Consider the following 18682-nt stretch of genomic DNA (forward strand, 5'->3'; position numbering starts at 1 on the left):
GAGGCAAAGTAGAGAACCAAGAACCGGAACCAACAAGCCCAAAGAGACCACATGCGGGGTCAGCTATTCAGAACCTTGTTGATGTCAAGCGGTTCAGCATTCTAACACGACTGATCAAGACAGTCGCATGGATTTGGAGAGCAGCGAAGAGGTTTCTTGGCAAGAACAAAGCCCTAAACAATCCAAAGTGGGAGGCCATCTCTTTGACAGGAGTCATTACAGTAAGAGAACGAGAAAATGTTCTAAAATACATTTTTTTGAGCTGCGCAATTGGGCACAACTTTCCCAAGCACCACAACAGTTCGACTGGTAGCCTATAAAGACCAAGTTCAAACCTAGACTTCAAAGTTTGACTTTAAAGCGTCGATCTCCCAAGTGGTTCCATTGGAAGATCGAGTGGGAGGTGTCAAGTCAAACTGAAATGAAAGAACAGGTGCAGAGAAATGCTACATTGAAATCACAAGACAGTGATTAAAGTGGGCGGAACCCCAGCCTGCCGAGTTCTGCCTGGGGGTCAAAAGGGCACACAGCACCAGAAGCCAGTGAAGAAGATACAAGAGACTTGCGGGCGGTAAAACTTGGACAGTAAATCAAAAGGACTGTCCAAAAAGACTGCCGCGATAGCCAGAAAAGGCAAGCAGGACTGATTTTCTACAGACCCGATTGGCAGCCGGTAAGGACTGAACTCTAAATGGACTGAGCTGAAGACTGCAGCCCCAGAGACTCTGTTTAACCCTTTAATATCTGAGAAACTTGTCTGGCTAACGTGTTGATTGAGAAAGTTTGAAATATTGGTGGTGTTTGTTAACCAAGATGACAGGGTGATGATAGTGTTTGTTGTCTATGTAAAGTGCATCCTGCTTCATTGTGGGGTTAAGGGCTAATGTGAGCTAATTTCTAATGCTTATATGCTATGTGTGGTGTTAGTTTAAATAATTGCATTTTAAAAAATATGATAAAATGTGTTAAAAAACAGTAAAGATTCATATGATATTAAGCTAAAAAATTGGTAACAGTAGTGGGCATTATTTGTATTTTTCATTTAATGAAGCGTGAAAATTATTTTAAAAACAAAATGGCTGCTATGAGTTGGAATGTTAGATACATGTAATTTTCTGGTTTGGTTACAGTAATGTGTATATTTTTTGCCTTTGTGTCTAAAGGTTTTTCACCTGATAAAGACCAAAACTGGTAAAGACTAAAACTGCGAAAAACTGCTAAAGACTAATCTGCCAAAATAAAAGAAGGAGAAAATAAAAAAGGTGGAAAAGAAGTGTTTGGTCTGAGTGAATCCAGTTCATCATTTCGGGGTAGATAAATCAAATCCCTTTCAAGCGGGGAATCTGCAAAAACATTAGATGGGGACCTTGTGGCTAAAGCGATCAGGAGCTATGGAGAGAAGGCAGGTACAGGATACTGAGTTGGATGATCAGCCATGATCATATTGTATGGTGGTGCAGGCTCGAAGGGCCGAATGGCCTACTCCTGCAAATATTTTCTATGTTTCTGTATTTCTAACTAATTATATGCTTTAATTTCAGGTAATCCAAGTGAGATGTATCATATTTGTTTCAGAATACTTCAATCTACAATAACTGACAATTTCATTCAGTTCTCTAATTTGTTAAGAAAGTTATGGGCTTTTATGTCAATCGACTGACATCCATCTCAGCTTCTGTGTTAAGTTGATGGAAAAGCAATAGGGAGTAAGATGCTAATTTCCGAGTATGAAAAGGACCATAACTTTTTTAATACTGAAGATATTAACGTGAATTCGGTATCAGATTAAAGTTATTGTTATGCTTATTCTGATGGGATAAATTACAGGCTTGATTTTTACAATATCAAAAATGTGTAACATTCCTGCACCACCCCCGCCCCCACAACAACTTTCCAGCACTTTCTGGCCACTCTCGGGAACTTTCTGCCACTTTCCCGACCTTTGTTGAACTTTCTCGCTCAATCTAGACCCGCCGATGAGATCACCGACACGCTCTCCCATTGGCCGCCGGCGCCGTCGATCAAAGGGTGGGCGGGTCTTGTGCGGGTCCAACCCCCGCCATTGGCTGGTGGGCCGGGGGGTCTAACATCATTGGCCGGCAGGTCCCGGCCAATCCCCGCCCCCGGCGGCGCCCATCTCCCCTGCGATTGGTCAATTGCTTCAGAACGTTCTCCAACGTTCTGGCGGTGACTCACGGCGCCTCCTCCCATTGGTCGAGCCCAGCGCAGCGCCGCCCACACCGGGGACGCTCAAGGTATATAAGGAGCTGGTGGCTGGTTGTTCGAGCAGCTTGCAGCGGGACAGAGAGAGAGAGAGAAAGGAAGAGCTGTCGGAAAGAAAGAAGAAGCTAAAGAAGAAAGAGAAGCAGAAGGAAGAGAAGGCGAGGAAGAAAAAAAACCCAACAACTGCGACTGAAGACAGGAATCTGAAGACAAACTTTGTAGAGAAGCAGAGATGCCAGGATCCAAGGGGACAGCCATCGGCATCGACCTGGGCACCACCTACTCCTGTGTCGCCGTCTTCCAACATGGCAAGGTGGAAATCATCGCCAACGACCAGGGCAACCGCACCACCCCCAGCTACGTGGCCTTCAACGACACCGAGAGGCTCATCGGCGACGCTGCCAAGAACCAGGTGGCCATGAACCCGGAGAACACCGTCTTCGACGCCAAGAGGCTCATCGGGAGGAGGTTCGACGACCCCGTGGTCCAGGCCGACATGAAGCACTGGCCCTTCCAGGTGGTGAGCGACGCTGGGAAGCCCAAGGTGAAGGTGGAGTACAAGGGGGAGTATAAAACCTTCTACCCGGAGGAGATCTCCTCCATGGTGCTGACCAAGATGAAGGAGGTGGCCGAGGCTTACCTGGGCACTAGTGTCACCAATGCTGTTGTCACCGTGCCCGCTTACTTCAATGACTCCCAGCGGCAGGCAACCAAAGATGCCGGTGTGATCGCTGGTCTCAATGTCCTGCGTGTCATCAATGAACCAACTGCAGGTGCCATTGCCTACGGCCTGGACAAGAAGGGCGGTGGAGAGCGCAATGTCCTCATCTTTGACCTGGGTGGCGGCACCTTCGACGTATCCATCCTCGCCATCGATGACGGTATCTTTGAAGTGAAGTCCACCACCGGCGACACCCACCTGGGTGGAGAGGACTTTGACAATCGCATGGTCAGCCACTTCATTGAGGAGTTCAAGCGGAAAAACAAGAAGGACATTAGCCCGAACAAGAGGGCGGTGAGGAGGCTGCGGACAGCCTGCGAGAGAGCTAAGAGAACCTTGTCTTCCAGCACCCAAGCCAGTATTGAGATCGACTCTCTGTTTGAGGGCATTGACTTCTACACCTCAATCACCAGGGCTCGGTTTGAGGAACTGAACGCTGACATGCTCCGAGGCACGCTGGAGCCGGTGGAGAAAGCCTTGAGAGATGCCAAGTTGGACAAGTCTCAGGTCCATGAGATTGTCCTGGTCGGCGGCTCCACCCGAATCCCCAAGATCCAGAAGCTGCTGCAAGATTTCTTCAATGGCAAGGAGCTGAACAAGAGCATCAACCCTGACGAGGCGGTGGCCTACGGGGCGGCTGTCCAAGCCGCCATTCTGACGGGGGACAAGTCGGAGAACATCCAGGATCTGCTTCTCCTTGACGTTGCTGCTCTGTCCATGGGTCTGGAGACGGCGGGCGGTGTCATGACCACACTCATCAAGAGGAACACCACCATTCCCACCAAACAGACCCAGATCTTCAGTACCTACTCTGACAACCAGCCTGCCGTCCTCGTTCAGGTGTACGAGGGCGAGAGGGCCATGACCAAGGACAACAACCTCCTGGGCAAGTTTGACTTGAGCGGCATCCCACCTGCCCCTCGTGGAGTGCCCCAGATCGAGGTGACCTTCGACATCGACGCCAATGGCATCCTCAACGTTTCTGCCGCTGACAAGAGCACTGGCAGGACAAACAAGATCACCATCACCAACGACAAGGGCCGGCTGAGCAAGGAGGATATTGACCGAATAGTGCACGATGCAGAGAAGTATAAGAATGAGGACGAAATGCAGAGGGAGAAGATCGCAGCCAAGAACTCCCTGGAGTCCTACGCCTACAACGTGAAGAGCACGATGGCCGATGAGAAGGTGGCAAGTAAGGTCAGCGATGAGGACAAGAGGGCGGTGGTTGACCGGTGCAACCAGACGATATCGTGGCTGGAGAACAATCAGACGGCGGAGGTCGAGGAGTTTCAGCACCAGCAGAAAGAGCTGGAGAAAGTCTGCCGTCCCGTCATTGCCAAACTTTCCCAAGGAGCGGCCCCGGGAGAGTCATGCGGAGATCAGGCCCGGGACACCGCTTCCTCAGGGCCCACCATTGAGGAGGTGGATTGAAAGCCAACAAACATCATCAGAACATATTGAACTTAACCTAATGGCACTGACCTCCTAGTTTCCTGAGTACATTCCTGAACTCTTGTAATTATTGGAAATTTTTGTTAAAAAAAATTTGAGGGTGGGGGGGTGTAACCCATCAGGGCTTTTGGTATCTTCTTGGATTACTGTTGTATATGTTGCCTTCTATACATTATTTTTAATTGTTCTACTTGGTGATTTTACTTTGTATAGCTTTGTTTAAATATCATGTTTTCTAAGGTGGCTTTTTACCAATAAACAGCCTCTTGAAGTTTAACCATGTAGTGTGTTTCTATTTGACACAAGGAACTGCAGATGGTGGTTTACAATCAAAGAGACACTAAATGCTGGAGTAACGCAATGGGTTGGGCAGCATCTCTGGAGAACCTGGTTAGGTGACATTTTGCTTACGGACTCATCTCGACTCTTTGTATATCTAATATCTAATCCGTGAGAGATGCAGAGGTATGGTGACCTAGTGGGTTGGGCAGCATGTCTGGAGAACATGGTTCAGTGTCATTTTGGGTTGGGACCCTTCTTTAGACACTTCATATGCATATGTGCTAAAGTAACTTAGTGAGTTGCAGCATCACTGATGCACATGGATGTCATAGTCCTGAACTGAAACAACACCTATCCATGTTCTCCAGAGAGAACGCATGACTTGCTGAGATACTTCGGCACTTTGCTTCCTCTCATGTCTTGCTTCAACTCTTGACACTTCCCCCCCCACTCCCATCTCTATTCTCCTCCCAGCAGCCAATTTGAAGCCTCAAGCTATTACCATTATGATTTGAATTTGTTAATTCTGTGCAGAACGATGGTATGAAAACTCTGCTACAATTCTAAGGTAAACCAATGTCAGCTCTCGTAAGCTGAATATTCTGCCTGTCGGCACAGGTATGCCTGGCCCATTGTGATGACTAACTTGAACCAAGACCATTTCAACCTTTGACCCAGATTTTGTTAAAACAACCAGTTCTTGGAATCCAGATCTTATCTCATGGTTATTGGCGTGGGCTAGTTTATTGACTGGTAATTGGTGCAAAAGGGCTTGATGGGGGAAAAATCTATTTAGTAAAGTCAGTATGGGGATAGTCCAACTCCAGGAGTGACCACACTGAGCCTTGTGCAGGGAAGTGGGCCTGGACAGATGACTGGTGTTTCAGAAAGAACTGCAGATGCTGGAAAAATCAAAGGTAGACAAAAATGCTGGAGAAACTCAGCGGGTGAGGCAGCATCTATGGAGAAGTTTCGGGTCGAGACCCTTCTTCAGACTGATGTGGGGGGGGGGGGCGGGAAGAAGAAAAGAAGAGACGGTAGGCTGTGGGAGAGCTGGGAAAGGGAGGGGAAGGAGGGAGAAAGCAGGGACTACCTGAAATTGAAGAAGTCAGTGTTCATACCGCTGGGGTGTAAATTGCCCAAGCAAAATATGAGGTGCTGCTCCTCGAATTTGCGATGGGACTCACTCTGGTCATGGAGGAGGCCCAGGCCAGAAAGGTTGGATTGGGAGGGGGAGTTGAAGTGCTGAGCCACCGGGAGATCAGGTTGGTTAATGCGAACTGAGCGGAGGCGTTGGACGAAGCGATTGCCAAGACTGCGTTTGCTCTCACCGATGTAGAGCAGTTGACACCTAGAGCAGCGGATGCAATAGATGAGGTTGGAGGAGGTGCAGGTGAACTAGTGTTTCGATGTCGGAGTGTTTTAGACGCAATGATCACAATTGCCTAAATTTTAATGTGTTTATGTATAATGATAAGTCTGGACCTTGGGGAGGAGATACTGAAATAGGGTTAAGGCAGAGCTTACCATAATTAGACACAAAATTCTTGTAGCTATTAAACTACCTTTTGTTGAAAATCTTGAAGGTAGAGGAAAAAGTTTGTTTTCCAAACCCCGAAACTCCCTCACCCGTAACTCCTTAAATTCATGACATGATTGTTTTTATAAAGCATTTTTCCTATAGCTTGAAGCTTCTTAAGAAAACAACTATTGTGTTTTAGCCGAACTACCTATATATGGCATGGTGGATCAATAATCATGTCAAATGTCTGGTCACAAGTATTTACTATTTGTTTTAACGTTACAATAATATTAAAGTTCTGATCTTGAGAATATCACATTTGTGAATTTTTAAGGCAGTCTGGGTGTTTATTACTATTTCCGTCACAACGGTCAATTTGTAATTAAGTAAGTAAGTAAGTTTATTGGCCAAGTATTCACATACAAGGAATTTGCCTTGGTGCTCCACCCACAAGTAACAACATGACATACAGTGACAGTTACGAATGACTCAGAAAACATTAAACATTAATAATAATAAAATATTAATGATAAAACACCATTGATCAAGCATGTGAACCAACAAAATACCAGATCAAAGGGAGGCTACAGTTAGACAACTACTAATCTACAATTAGGTAACCTTAGAAGATTGAGGGGGGACCTTATAGAAACTTACAAAATTCTTAAGAGGTTGGACAGGCTAGATGCAGGAAGATTGATCCCAATGTTGGGGAAGTCCAGAACAAGGGTCACAGTTTAAGGATAAGGGGGACATCTTTTAGGACTGAGATGAGAAAAACATTTTTCACACAGAGAGGGGTGAATCTGTGGAATTCTCTGCCACAGAAGGTAGTTGAGGCCAGTTCATTGGCTATATTTAAGAGAGAGTTAGATGTGGCCCTTGTGGCTAAAGGGATCAGGGGGGTATGGAGAGAAGGCAGGTACAGGATACTGAGTTGGATGATCAGCCATGATCATATTGAATGGTGGTGCAAGCTCAAAGGGCCGAATGGCCTACTCCTGTACCTATTTTCTATGTTTCTCACTAATTACATGCTTTAATTTCAGGTCATCCAAGTAAGATGTATCATATTTGTTTCAGAATACTTCAATCTACAATAACTGACAATTTCATTCAGTTCTCTAATTTGTTAAGAAAGTTATGGGCTTTTATGTCAATCGACTGACATCCATCTCAGCTTCTGTGTTAAGTTGATGAGCAAGATGCTAATTCCCGAGTATGAAAAGGACCATAACTTTTTTAATACTGAAGATATTAACGTGAATTCGGTATCAGATTAAAGTTATTGTTATGCTTATTCTGATGGGATAAATTACAGGCTTGATTTTTACAATATCAAAAATGTGTAACATTCCTGCACCACCCCCGCCCCCACCCCCACCCACACAACAACTTTCCAGCACTTTCTGGCCACTCTCGGGAACTTTCTGCACTTTCCCGACTCATTTTTATTCTCTGGCTTTCGACACTGGCTGAGACATTGCTCCTGTTCTTAGTGCTTTTAATGTCTTTTAATTTTTACTGTTTTTAGTCCTTCGTTTTATGGTTTTTAATGGTTTGTAGTAACTTTTTGTCCATGAGTTCTCATGTACAGCACTTTGTGGCAACTGCGGTTGTTTAAAGCGCTTTATAAATAAAGTTGATTTATTATTATTATTATTATTATTATTATTGTTGAACTTTCAATTGGCGGCGCGACTCACCCGTTGCAGCGGCCCCTCTGTCTTTTTTTTTGTCTAGTTAAATGTAGTGTTTGGTGTTTTTTAATACTGGTTTTAAATGTGTATATGTGGGGTACGGGGGGGGACGGGGGGGGGGTGCAGGGGGAAACTATTTAAAATCTCTTCCCTGTCCGGGAGACCCGACCTTTTCCCTGTCGGGTCTCCGTTGTCGTTGGGGCCTAGCACCGTGGAGCGGCCTCCAGCCTGAACGACCCGGGGGCTCGGGAGACTGAGGAGCTGCGGACTACTCACCATCGTGGGGCTGGCCGGCCTCGGTGCGTGGGGAGCGGTGGTGACTCGCTGCTGCTGCGACTCGACTCCTGGGGCTCGGAGGCTCCAGCAACGCAGCCGCAGGTCCGGTGGACTGGGACATCGGGAGCTCGCGGGTCCGGGCGGAGAGAGAGACCGATTCCCGGAGCTCCCGCAACGCGACTTCTCCAGCCCGTGTCGCGGGGTTGGAACGACCGGGACCGTACATCGCCCCGCGCGGCTTCATGGCCGTGGGAACCACCAGTGCCCGTGGGGGTTCCAACCTTGTACTTTCAGACCGGGAGCGGGGCCGTAAATCGCCCCGCGCGGCCTAGGGACTTATCATCGCCCGCCTGGGGCTTGGACATCGGGAGAGAAATTGAGAGCAGGGGAGAGAAAAGGCTTTGCCTCCCATCACAGTGGGTTCACTGTGATGGATGTTTGTGTGAATTTAATTGTGTGTATGTCTGTAGGACATTGTCTTTGTTTGTATGGCTGTGGAAACGAAATTTCGTTTGAGTCTCACTGGGCCTCAAATGACAATAAATTTGTATCGTATTGTATTTCTCGCTCAATCTAAAGCCGCCGCCCCCAGCAGCTTCCCGCATTCGTCGATGAGGTCACCGACACGCTCTCCCATTGGCCGCCGGCGCCGTCGATCAAAGAGTGGGCGGGTCTTGTGCGGGTCCAACCCCCGCCATTGGCTGGTGGGCCGGGGGGTCTCACCTCATTGTGCGGCAGGTCCCGGCCAATCCCCGTCCCCGGCGGCGCCCGTCTCCCCTGCGATTGGTCAATTGCTTCAGAACGTTCTCCAACGTTCTGGCGGTGACTCACCGGCGCATCCTCCCATTGGTCGAGCCCAGCGCAGCGCCGCCCACACCGGGGACGCTCAAGGTATATAAGGAGCTGGTGGCTGGTTGTTCGAGCAGCTTGCAGCGGGACAGAGAGAGAGAGAGAAAGGAAGAGCTGTCGGAAAGAAAGAAGAAGCTAAAGAAGAAAGAGAAGCAGAAGGAAGCGAAGACGAGGAAGAAAAAACCCCAACAACTGCGACTGACGACAGGAATCTGAATACAGACTTTGTAGAGAAGCAGAGATGCCAGGATCCAAGGGGACAGCCATCGGCATCGACCTGGGCACCACCTACTCCTGTGTTGCCGTCTTCCAACATGGCAAGGTGGAAATCATCGCCAACGACCAGGGCAACCGCACCACCCCCAGCTACGTGGCCTTCAACGACACCGAGAGGCTCATCGGCGACGCTGCCAAGAACCAGGTGGCCATGAACCCGGAGAACACCGTCTTCGACGCCAAGAGGCTCATCGGGAGGAGGTTCGACGACCCCGTGGTCCAGGCCGACATGAAGCACTGGCCCTTCCAGGTGGTGAGCGACGCTGGGAAGCCCAAGGTGAAGGTGGAGTACAAGGGGGAGTATAAAACCTTCTACCCGGAGGAGATCTCCTCCATGGTGCTGACCAAGATGAAGGAGGTGGCCGAGGCTTACCTGGGCACTAGTGTCAGCAATGCTGTTGTCACCGTGCCCGCTTACTTCAATGACTCCCAGCGGCAGGCAACCAAAGATGCCGGCGTGATCGCTGGTCTCAATGTCCTGCGTGTCATCAATGAACCAACTGCAGGTGCCATTGCCTACGGCCTAGACAAGAAGGGCAGTGGAGAGCGCAATGTCCTCATCTTTGACCTGGGTGGCGGCACCTTCGACGTATCCATCCTCGCCATCGATGACGGTATCTTTGAAGTGAAGTCCACCACCGGCGACACCCACCTGGGTGGAGAGGACTTTGACAATCGCATGGTCAGCCACTTCATTGAGGAGTTCAAGCGGAAAAACAAGAAGGACATTAGCCCCAACAAGAGGGCGGTGAGGAGGCTGCGGACAGCCTGCGAGAGAGCTAAGAGAACCTTGTCTTCCAGCACACAAGCCAGTATTGAGATCGACTCTCTGTTTGAGGGCATTGACTTCTACACCTCAATCACCAGGGCTCGGTTTGAGGAACTGAACGCTGACATGCTCCGAGGCACGCTGGAGCCGGTGGAGAAAGCCTTGAGAGATGCCAAGTTGGACAAGTCTCAGGTCCATGAGATTGTCCTGGTCGGCGGCTCCACCCGAATCCCCAAGATCCAGAAGCTGCTGCAAGATTTCTTCAACGGCAAGGAGCTGAACAAGAGCATCAACCCTGACGAGGCGGTGGCCTACGGGGCGGCTGTTCAAGCCGCCATTCTGACGGGGGACAAGTCGGAGAACATCCAGGATCTGCTTCTCCTGGACGTTGCTGCTCTGTCCATGGGTCTGGAGACGGCGGGCGGTGTCATGACCACACTCATCAAGAGGAACACCACCATTCCCACCAAACAGACCCAGATCTTCAGTACCTACTCTGACAATCAGCCTGCCGTCCTCGTTCAGGTGTACGAGGGCGAGAGGGCCATGACCAAGGACAACAACCTCCTGGGCAAGTTTGACTTGAGCGGCATCCCACCTGCCCCTCGTGGAGTGCCCCAGATCGAGGTGACCTTCGACATCGACGCCAATGGCATCCTCAACGTTTCTGCCGCTGACAAGAGCACTGGCAGGACAAACAAGATCACCATCACCAACGACAAGGGCCGGCTGAGCAAGGAGGAAATTGACCGAATAGTGCACGATGCAGAGAAGTATAAGAATGAGGATGAAATGCAGAGGGAGAAGATCGCAGCCAAGAACTCCCTGGAGTCCTACGCCTACAACGTGAAGAGCACGATGGCCGATGAGAATGTGGCAAGTAAGGTCAGCGATGAGGACAAGAGGGCGGTGGTTGACCGGTGCAACCAGACGATATCGTGGCTGGAGAAGAATCAGACGGCGGAGGTCGAGGAGTTTCAGCACCAGCAGAAAGAGCTGGAGAAAGTATGCCGTCCCGTCATTGCCAAACTTTCCCAAGGAGCGGCCCCGGGAGAGTCATGCGGAGATCAGGCCCAGGACACCGCTTCCTCAGGGCCCACCATTGAGGAGGTGGATTGAAAGCCAACAAACATCATCAGAACATATTGTGTGGGGGGTAACCCATCAGGGCTTTTGGTATCTTCTTGGATTACTGTTGTATGTGTTGCCTTCTATACATTATTCTTAATTGTTCTACTTGGTGGTTTTACTTGGTATAGCTTTGTTTAAATATCATGTTTTCTAAGGTGGCTTTTTACCAATAAACAGCCTCTTGAAGTTTAACCATGTAGTGGTGTTTCTATTTGACACAAGGAACTGCAGATGGTGGTTTACAATCAAAGAGAAACGAAATGCTGGAGTAACTCAATGGGCTGGGCAGCATCTCTGGAGAACCTGGTTAGGTGACATTTTGGTTACGGACTCATCTCGACTCTTTGTATGCATATCTAATCCGTGAGAGATTCAGAGGTATGGTTTGAAGAAGTTTGGAGAAGTCAGTGTTCATACCGCTGGGGTGTAAATTGCCCAAGCAAAATATGAGGTGCTGCTCCTCTAATTTGCGATGGGACTCACTCTGGCCATGGCGGAGGCCCAGGCCAGAAAGGTTGGATTGGGAATGGGAGGGGGAGTTGAAGTGCTGAGCCACTGGGAGATCAGGTTGCGTAATGCGAACTGAGCGGAGGTGTTGGACGAAGCAATTGCCAAGCCTGCACTTGGTCTCACCGATGTAGAGCAGTTGACACCTAGAGCAGCGGATGCAATAGATGAGGTTGGAGGAGGTGCAGGTGAACTAGTGTTTCGGTGTCGGAGTGTTTTAGACGCAGTGATCACAATTGCCTAAATTTTAATATGTTTATGTATAATGATAAGTCTGGACCTTGGGGAGGAGATACTGAAATAGGGTTAAGGCAGAGCTTACCATAATTAGACACAAAATTCTTGTAGCTATTAAACTACCTTTTGTTGAAAATCTTGAAGGTAGAGGAAAAAGTTTGTTTTCCAAACCCCGAAACTCCCTCACCCGTAACTCCTTAAATTCATGACATGATTGTTTTTATAAAGCATTTTTCCTATAGCTTGAAGCTTCTTAAGAAAACAACTATTGTGTTTTAGCCGAACTACCTATATATGGCATGGTGGATCAATAATCATGTCAAATGTCTGGTCACAAGAGTCAACATGACATTCTTACCAACAGCAGCATAACAGGTCTGTAAGCACAATACTCATAGATAACATATTAAACAAAAAACAATGAATAACAACCAAGAAAAGAAAAAAAATACTAGTGCAGAAATGTCCAAAGTTCTTTGTTGAACCATAGACCGTTCATAGTTTAGTTATTTTTAAAGTTTTAGTTTAAAGATACAGCAGGGAAACAGACGTGCAGATGCTGGTCTCCAGAGTCAGAGATGCTGCCTGACCCGCTGAGTTAACCCAGCATTTTGTGCCTATCTTCACTGATCATACTGTTGGGTTGCAAGCAAGTCAGGTGGAATATGAGGTGCTGCACTCTGCTCTGGAATTAACTGATAGTTGAGATAGAGTGATACAGTGTGGAAACAGGCCCTTCGGACCAACTCGCCTACACCGGCCAACATTTCCCAGCTACACTGGTCCCACCTGCCTGCATTTGGTCCATATCCCTCCAAACCTGTCCTATCCATGTATAGTACATGGATAGTACCTGCCTCCCTAATTTGAGGAAGGACATCCTTGTGATTGAGGCAGTGCAGCGTAGGTTCACGAGATTGATCCCTGGGATGGCGGGACTGTCATATGAGGAAAGATTGAAAAGCCTAGGCTTGTATTCACTGGAGTTTAGAAGGATGAGGGGATATCTTATAGAAACTTATAAAAGGACTGGACAAGCTAGATGCAGGAAAAATGTTCCCAATTTTGGGCGAGTCCAGAACCAGGGGCCGCAGTCTTGGAATAAAGGGGAGGCCATTTAAGACTGAGGTGAGAATTTTTTTTTCACCCAGAGAGTTGTGAATTTGTGGAATTCCCTGCCACAGAGGGCAGTGGAGGCCAAATCACTGGATGGGTTTAAGAGAGAGTTAGATAGAGCTCTGGGGGCTAGTGGAAGCAAGCGATATGGGGAGAAGGCAGGCATGGGTAATTGATTGGGGATGATCACAATGAATGGCGGTGCTGGCTCGAAGGGCCGCATGGCCTCCTCCTGCACCTATTTTCTATGTTTCAACGACCTCATCTGACAGCTTGTTCCATACACCCCCAGAGGATGATGGATGACAGCATCAGTCTGCATAGTTTGCAGGAGGGGGGGGGGGGGGAGGAGGAGGGGAGGTGGAGACGAAGGGGGAGGGGGACTTGCAGGTCCTGTGTTGATTTGATGCATTCAATGCAGCCGTTCGGGATGTCGGCTCAGCCCATCACAGGTCCTGACCTCCCCGCCATCGAAGGGAATTACAGGTGTCATTGCCTCAAAAAGGCAGCCAGCATCATCAGAGATGCACACCACCCGGCCATACTCCCATTTAACCCCTGCCATCGGAAAGAAGGCGTGGAAGTCTGAAAACTGTGATGTCCAAGTTGAGGAACAGCTTCTTCCCTACAGCTGTTAGACTATTAAACACAGCAACCCCAAATAACCTCTGAGCTACATAGAAACATAGAAATTAGGTGCAGGAGTAGGCCATTTGGCCCTTCGAGCCTGCACCGCCATTCAATATGATCATGGCTGATCATCCAACTCAGTATCCCGTACCTGCCTTCTCTCCATACCCTCTAATCCCCTTAGCCACAAGGGCCACATCTAACTCCCTCTTAAATATAGCCAATGAACTGGCCTTGACTACCCTCTGTGGCAGAGAGTTCCAGGGATTCACCACTCTCTGTGTGAAAAATGTTCTTCTCATCTCGGTTTTAAAGGTTTTCCCCCTTATCCTTAAGCTGTGACCCCTTGTCCTGGACTTCCCCAACATCGGGAGCAATCTTCCTGCATCTAGCCTGTCCAACCCCTTAAGAATTTTGTAAGTTTCTATAAGATCCCCTCTCAATCTCCTAAATTCTAGAGAGTATAAACCAAGTCTATCCAGTCTTTCTTCATAAGACAGTCCTGACATCCCAGGAATCAGTCTGGTGAACCTTCTCTGCACTGCCTCTAGGGCAATAATGTCCTTCCTCAGATTTGGAGACCAAAACTGTACGCAATACTCTAGGTGTGGTCTCACCATGACCCTGTACAACTGCAGTAGAACCGCCCTGCTCCTATACTCAAATCCTTTTGCTATCTGTTTTTTATATGTATTTAGGTATTCGTGTGTGTGTGTGTGTGTGTATATACATACAGAAGATGGACACAAAATGCTGGAGTAACTCAGCGGGACAGGCAGCATCATCTCTAGATAAAGGAATGGGTGTCATTTTGGGTCGAGACCCTTCTTCAGACTGATAGTCGGGAGAGGGAGACACAGAGATAAGGAAGAGGAAGGTGTGAAAAGGGACATCAAGGGAGATGCTATCAAGGAAATGTAGAATATATCATTGTTAGCTAGGAGAAGGTGACGAGAGATGCAACTAAAGTTAAGGTCGCTCTTTTTTCCCCAAAAAAACTTTTTTGCTTAACTCCGCCCTCCACCACCTCCAGTTTAAATTCCATTTGGAGTATTTTTGGAGGACCAGGAAACCAAGAACAAGAACAAAGCAAACAGAGATAAAATGGAATCAGAGGGGACAGTAAGCCTGGCCGAAGAACTAGGAAAGGGATGGAGGGATGAAATTCATTTCATGTGACGAATAAAATTGACTGACTTTGGGAGGGAAAGCAAGGGTTACTTGAAGTTCGGGGTCAACACTGAGGTACACGCACTGAACTTTTTTTTCCTCGTCTCTTATATCGTTTACAGTGCACTATGTTTACATATTCTGTTGTGCTGCTGCAAGTAAGAATCACATTGTTCTATCTGGGACACAATAAACACACTCTCTGACTCTCTTACCTCCCCTCCTCAAGAGCGGACCAAACACAACCAGCCCACTCCCCTCCCCAACTCAAAATCCATCCCCATTTCCTGCTCATCATTGTGGCTCGGTCGCTTCAAACGGATCATGGTTTCACTGACTAGGAATCGCTTCTCTGACATGCTGGTCCCTATTTTCTTCTTTTATCCCCGGGGCTTTCGTATACAGGTAAGGCAGGGATCATACCCGCTGCATATCAAATGTACGTCTGGATATTGCATGCGCCGTCTGCAGCCAATTTCAATCATAAAATGATTGCAACATTAACCCTGAAATGGACAGACAGGAATGCTAGATATTATTCGGTTTGAGTAAATGCGTGCTCGGTCGATCTGAAATTGCAATGTAGACCCTGACGTGCAGCAAATAGCTTTATATTCTTGCAATAATGAAACAACCCAGTGATATTTTCGTTTATTAACAAGATTCAGAATAGCAAGGGCCCTGGGGGATTTACTCTCGCGACTGCAAGTAAGATTTATGAATCAAAGAATATGAGTGTTTTTGAATCTTGGATGAAAAATCTCATGTAATGCTTCTTTTAGCTTGTCAATTTGTGCAGATGTTCTAGGGACCCTCTGCGTTTAATCCCCTGTGGGTTTTTTAAAAAAGTGCGACTGGAACATTCTCCGTCTACCTGTGGCTTCATGTAAGATACGGTTCTCTCTTGGCGCTGCGGTAGAGTTGCTGCCTAACACAGCGCCAGAGACCAGGGTTCGATCCTGACCACCGGTGCTTGTACGTTCCTCCTGTGACCGCGAGGGTTTTCTCCGGGTGCTCCGGTTTGTGTGGGATAGTGCCAGTGGGCGAGGATCGCTGGTCGTCGTCGACTCGGTGGGCCGAAGGGCCTGTTTCCGCGCCGTTTCTCCAAAGACGCGAATGTGAGGATGGGTTTCGGTTGCAAGCCGCTAAGTGCTGGGGAGGGTGTGCATGCAATCTCCGTCCCCGACACTGGGTGGCGTTTTGGAGACCGGTCATAAGTTTTAGGTGCAGAATTAGGCCATTCAGCCCATCAAGTCTACACCGCCATTCAATCATGACTGATCTAACTCTCCCTCCCAACCCCATTCTCCTGCCTTCTCCACATAACCCCCCCCCCCGACACTAATCAAGTCCTAGCAACCAAGGCCAGTGGTGAAAGATAATCTTATAAGATAGTCTGAAGAAGGGTCTCGACCCGAAACGTCACACATTCCTTCGCTCCATAGATGCTGCCTCACCCGCTGAGTTTCTCCAGCATTTTTATCCACCTAAGATAATCTTCCATAGGTTAAGAAGCGTACTACAGATTTTAGTATTTTGAAGCAAATTATAGAACGGAGATGAGGAAACACTTTTTCATACAGAGGGTAGTGAGTCTGTGGAATTCCCTGCCTCAGAGAGCGGTGGAGGCCGGTTCTCTGGATACTTTCAAGAGAGAGCTGAATAGGGCTCTTAAAGATAGCAGAGTCAGGGGATATGGGGAGGAGGCAGGAAGGGGTTACTGATTGGGGATGATCAGCCATGATCACATTGAATGGTGGAACTGGCTCGAAGGACCGAATGGCCTATTCCTGAACCTATTGTCTATTGTCTATTGTCTAACCCTTGATATCCGGTCTAATCAAGAATTTGTCTATCTCTGCCTTAAAAATATCCACTGACTTGGCCTCCACAGCCCCCTGTGGCAATGAGTTCCACAGATTAACTACTCTCTGACTGAAGAAGTTCCTCCTCATCTCCTTTCTAAAAGAGCGACCTTTAATTCTGAGGCTGTGACCTCCGGCCCACCAGCGGAAGAAGGTTCCCGAGACCCTTCTTCAGACTTCTTCAGAAGGACCTGTTTCCGTGCTGCATCTTTCAATAAATCAGTATCCTTGATCCCAGACTCAGTCTTTAATCTAAATATTTACACTGCTTGGATGGAGCAGACACAGACGTCATGAAGAAATTGCAATCGTCATTCGGTATCCATGGTTACTGCGGTGGACACAAAAGCAATCCTGTTTCAATTCACTAGGAGTTTGCTTTTCTTTTCTTTCCCTATGAATTCCGTCTGAGGCTAAACTGCATCTATTTAGTTAGGTCTTTATTCTCTGGAGCGCAGAAGGTTAAGGGGGGACTTGATAGAGGTCTTTAAAATGATGAGAGGGATAGACAGAGTTGATGTGATCAAGCTTTTCCCTTTGAGAATAGGGAAGATTCAAACAAGAGGACATGACTTCAGAATTAAGGGACAGAAGTTTAGGGGTAACATGAGGGGGAACCTCTTTACTCAGAGAGTGGTAGCGGTGTGGAATGAGCTTCCAGTGGAAGTGGTGGCGGCAGGTTCGTTGGTATCATTTAAAAATAAATTGGATAGGCATATGGATGAGAAGGGAATGGAGGGTTATGGTATGAGTGCAGGCAGGTGGGACTAAGGGAAAAAAGTTGTTCGGCACGGACTTGTAGGGCCGAGATGGCCTGTTTCCGTGCTGTAATTGTTATATGGTTATATGGTTATCTGTGCAAGTTGTTCTATTGAGACACCAGAATAATATAGATCGCTTTCCAAAGAAGGGCCTCGACCCATTCCTTTTCTCCAGAGATACTGTCTGGCCTGCTGAGTTATTCCAGCTTTTAGTGTCTATCTTAGATCTCTTTCCCCTTTGCTGCATTGAACAACACAGCACAGAAGCAGGCCCTTCGGCCCACCAATATCTGTGCTGGCCCTGGTGCCAGGTTAAATTGTACATTTGCCTCCATCAAATAAGAAGACACAAAGTGCTGGAGTAAATCAGCGGGTCAGGCAACATCTCTGGAGAAGGATCCCAGGAATGAGTGGGTTAACTACAGTTGCTGGATAACAGGTGCAGGAGGAGGCCATTCGGCCCTTCGAGCCAGCACCGCCATTCAATGTGATCATGGCTGATCATCCCCAATCAGTACCCATTTCCTGCCTTTTCCCCATATCCCCTGACTCCGCTATCTTTAAGAGCCCTATCTAGCTCTCTCTTGAAAGTTTCCAGAGAACCGGCCTCCACCGCCCCCTGAGGCAGAGAATTCCACAGACTCACAACTCTGGGTGAAAAAGTGTTTTCTCGTCTCCGTTCTAAATGGCCGACCCCTTATTCTTAAACTGTGTGGCCCCTGGTTCTGGACTCCCCCAACATCGGGAACAATTCTCCTGCCTCTAGCGTGTCTAAACCCTTAACAATCTTATATGTTTCAATAAGATCACCTCTCATCCTTCTAAACTCCAGAGTATACAAACCCAGCTGCTCCATTCTCTCAGCATGTGACAGTCCCACCATCCCGGGAATTAACCTGGTGAACCTACGCTGCACTCCCTCAAATAGCAAGAATGTCCTTCCTCAAATTAGGGGACCAAAACAGCACACAATACTCCAGGTGTGGTCTCACTAGGGCCCTGTACAACTGCAGAAGCACCTCTTTGCTCCTATATTCGATTCCTCTTGTTATAAAGGCCATCATGCCATTCGCTTTCTTCACTGCCTGCTGTACCTGCATGCTTACTTTCATAGACTGATGAACAAGGACCCCCAGATCCCGTTGTACTTCCCCTTTTCCCAACCTGACGCCATTTAGATAGCAATCTGCCT

General features: G+C 47.9%; 2 protein-coding genes across 2 annotated transcripts; both read left to right on the plus strand.

Moving 5' to 3' along the window:
* The first annotated feature begins 2301 nt into the window (after nucleotides 1-2301).
* On the plus strand, nucleotides 2302-4676 carry LOC116989844 (heat shock cognate 71 kDa protein-like). Its single transcript, XM_033047408.1, has one exon. The coding sequence runs from the start codon at nucleotides 2456-2458 to the stop codon at nucleotides 4376-4378; it is 1923 nt and encodes a 640-aa protein (XP_032903299.1). The 5' UTR covers nucleotides 2302-2455; the 3' UTR covers nucleotides 4379-4676.
* Nucleotides 4677-9107: 4431 nt separating this feature from the next.
* LOC116989846 (heat shock cognate 71 kDa protein-like) lies at nucleotides 9108-11396 on the plus strand. Its single transcript, XM_033047410.1, has one exon. The coding sequence runs from the start codon at nucleotides 9270-9272 to the stop codon at nucleotides 11190-11192; it is 1923 nt and encodes a 640-aa protein (XP_032903301.1). The 5' UTR covers nucleotides 9108-9269; the 3' UTR covers nucleotides 11193-11396.
* The last annotated feature ends 7286 nt before the right edge of the window (nucleotides 11397-18682 follow it).

The sequence above is a fragment of the Amblyraja radiata genome, chromosome 30 (genome assembly GCF_010909765.2).
Source record: "Amblyraja radiata isolate CabotCenter1 chromosome 30, sAmbRad1.1.pri, whole genome shotgun sequence".
In the NCBI taxonomy this organism is placed as follows: domain Eukaryota; kingdom Metazoa; phylum Chordata; class Chondrichthyes; order Rajiformes; family Rajidae; genus Amblyraja; species Amblyraja radiata.

Coding starts and splice junctions, on each gene's coding strand:
- LOC116989846 (XM_033047410.1), top strand. CDS start 9,270: ATGCCAGGATCCAAGGGGACAGCCATCGGCATCGACCTGGGCACCACC.
- LOC116989844 (XM_033047408.1), top strand. CDS start 2,456: ATGCCAGGATCCAAGGGGACAGCCATCGGCATCGACCTGGGCACCACC.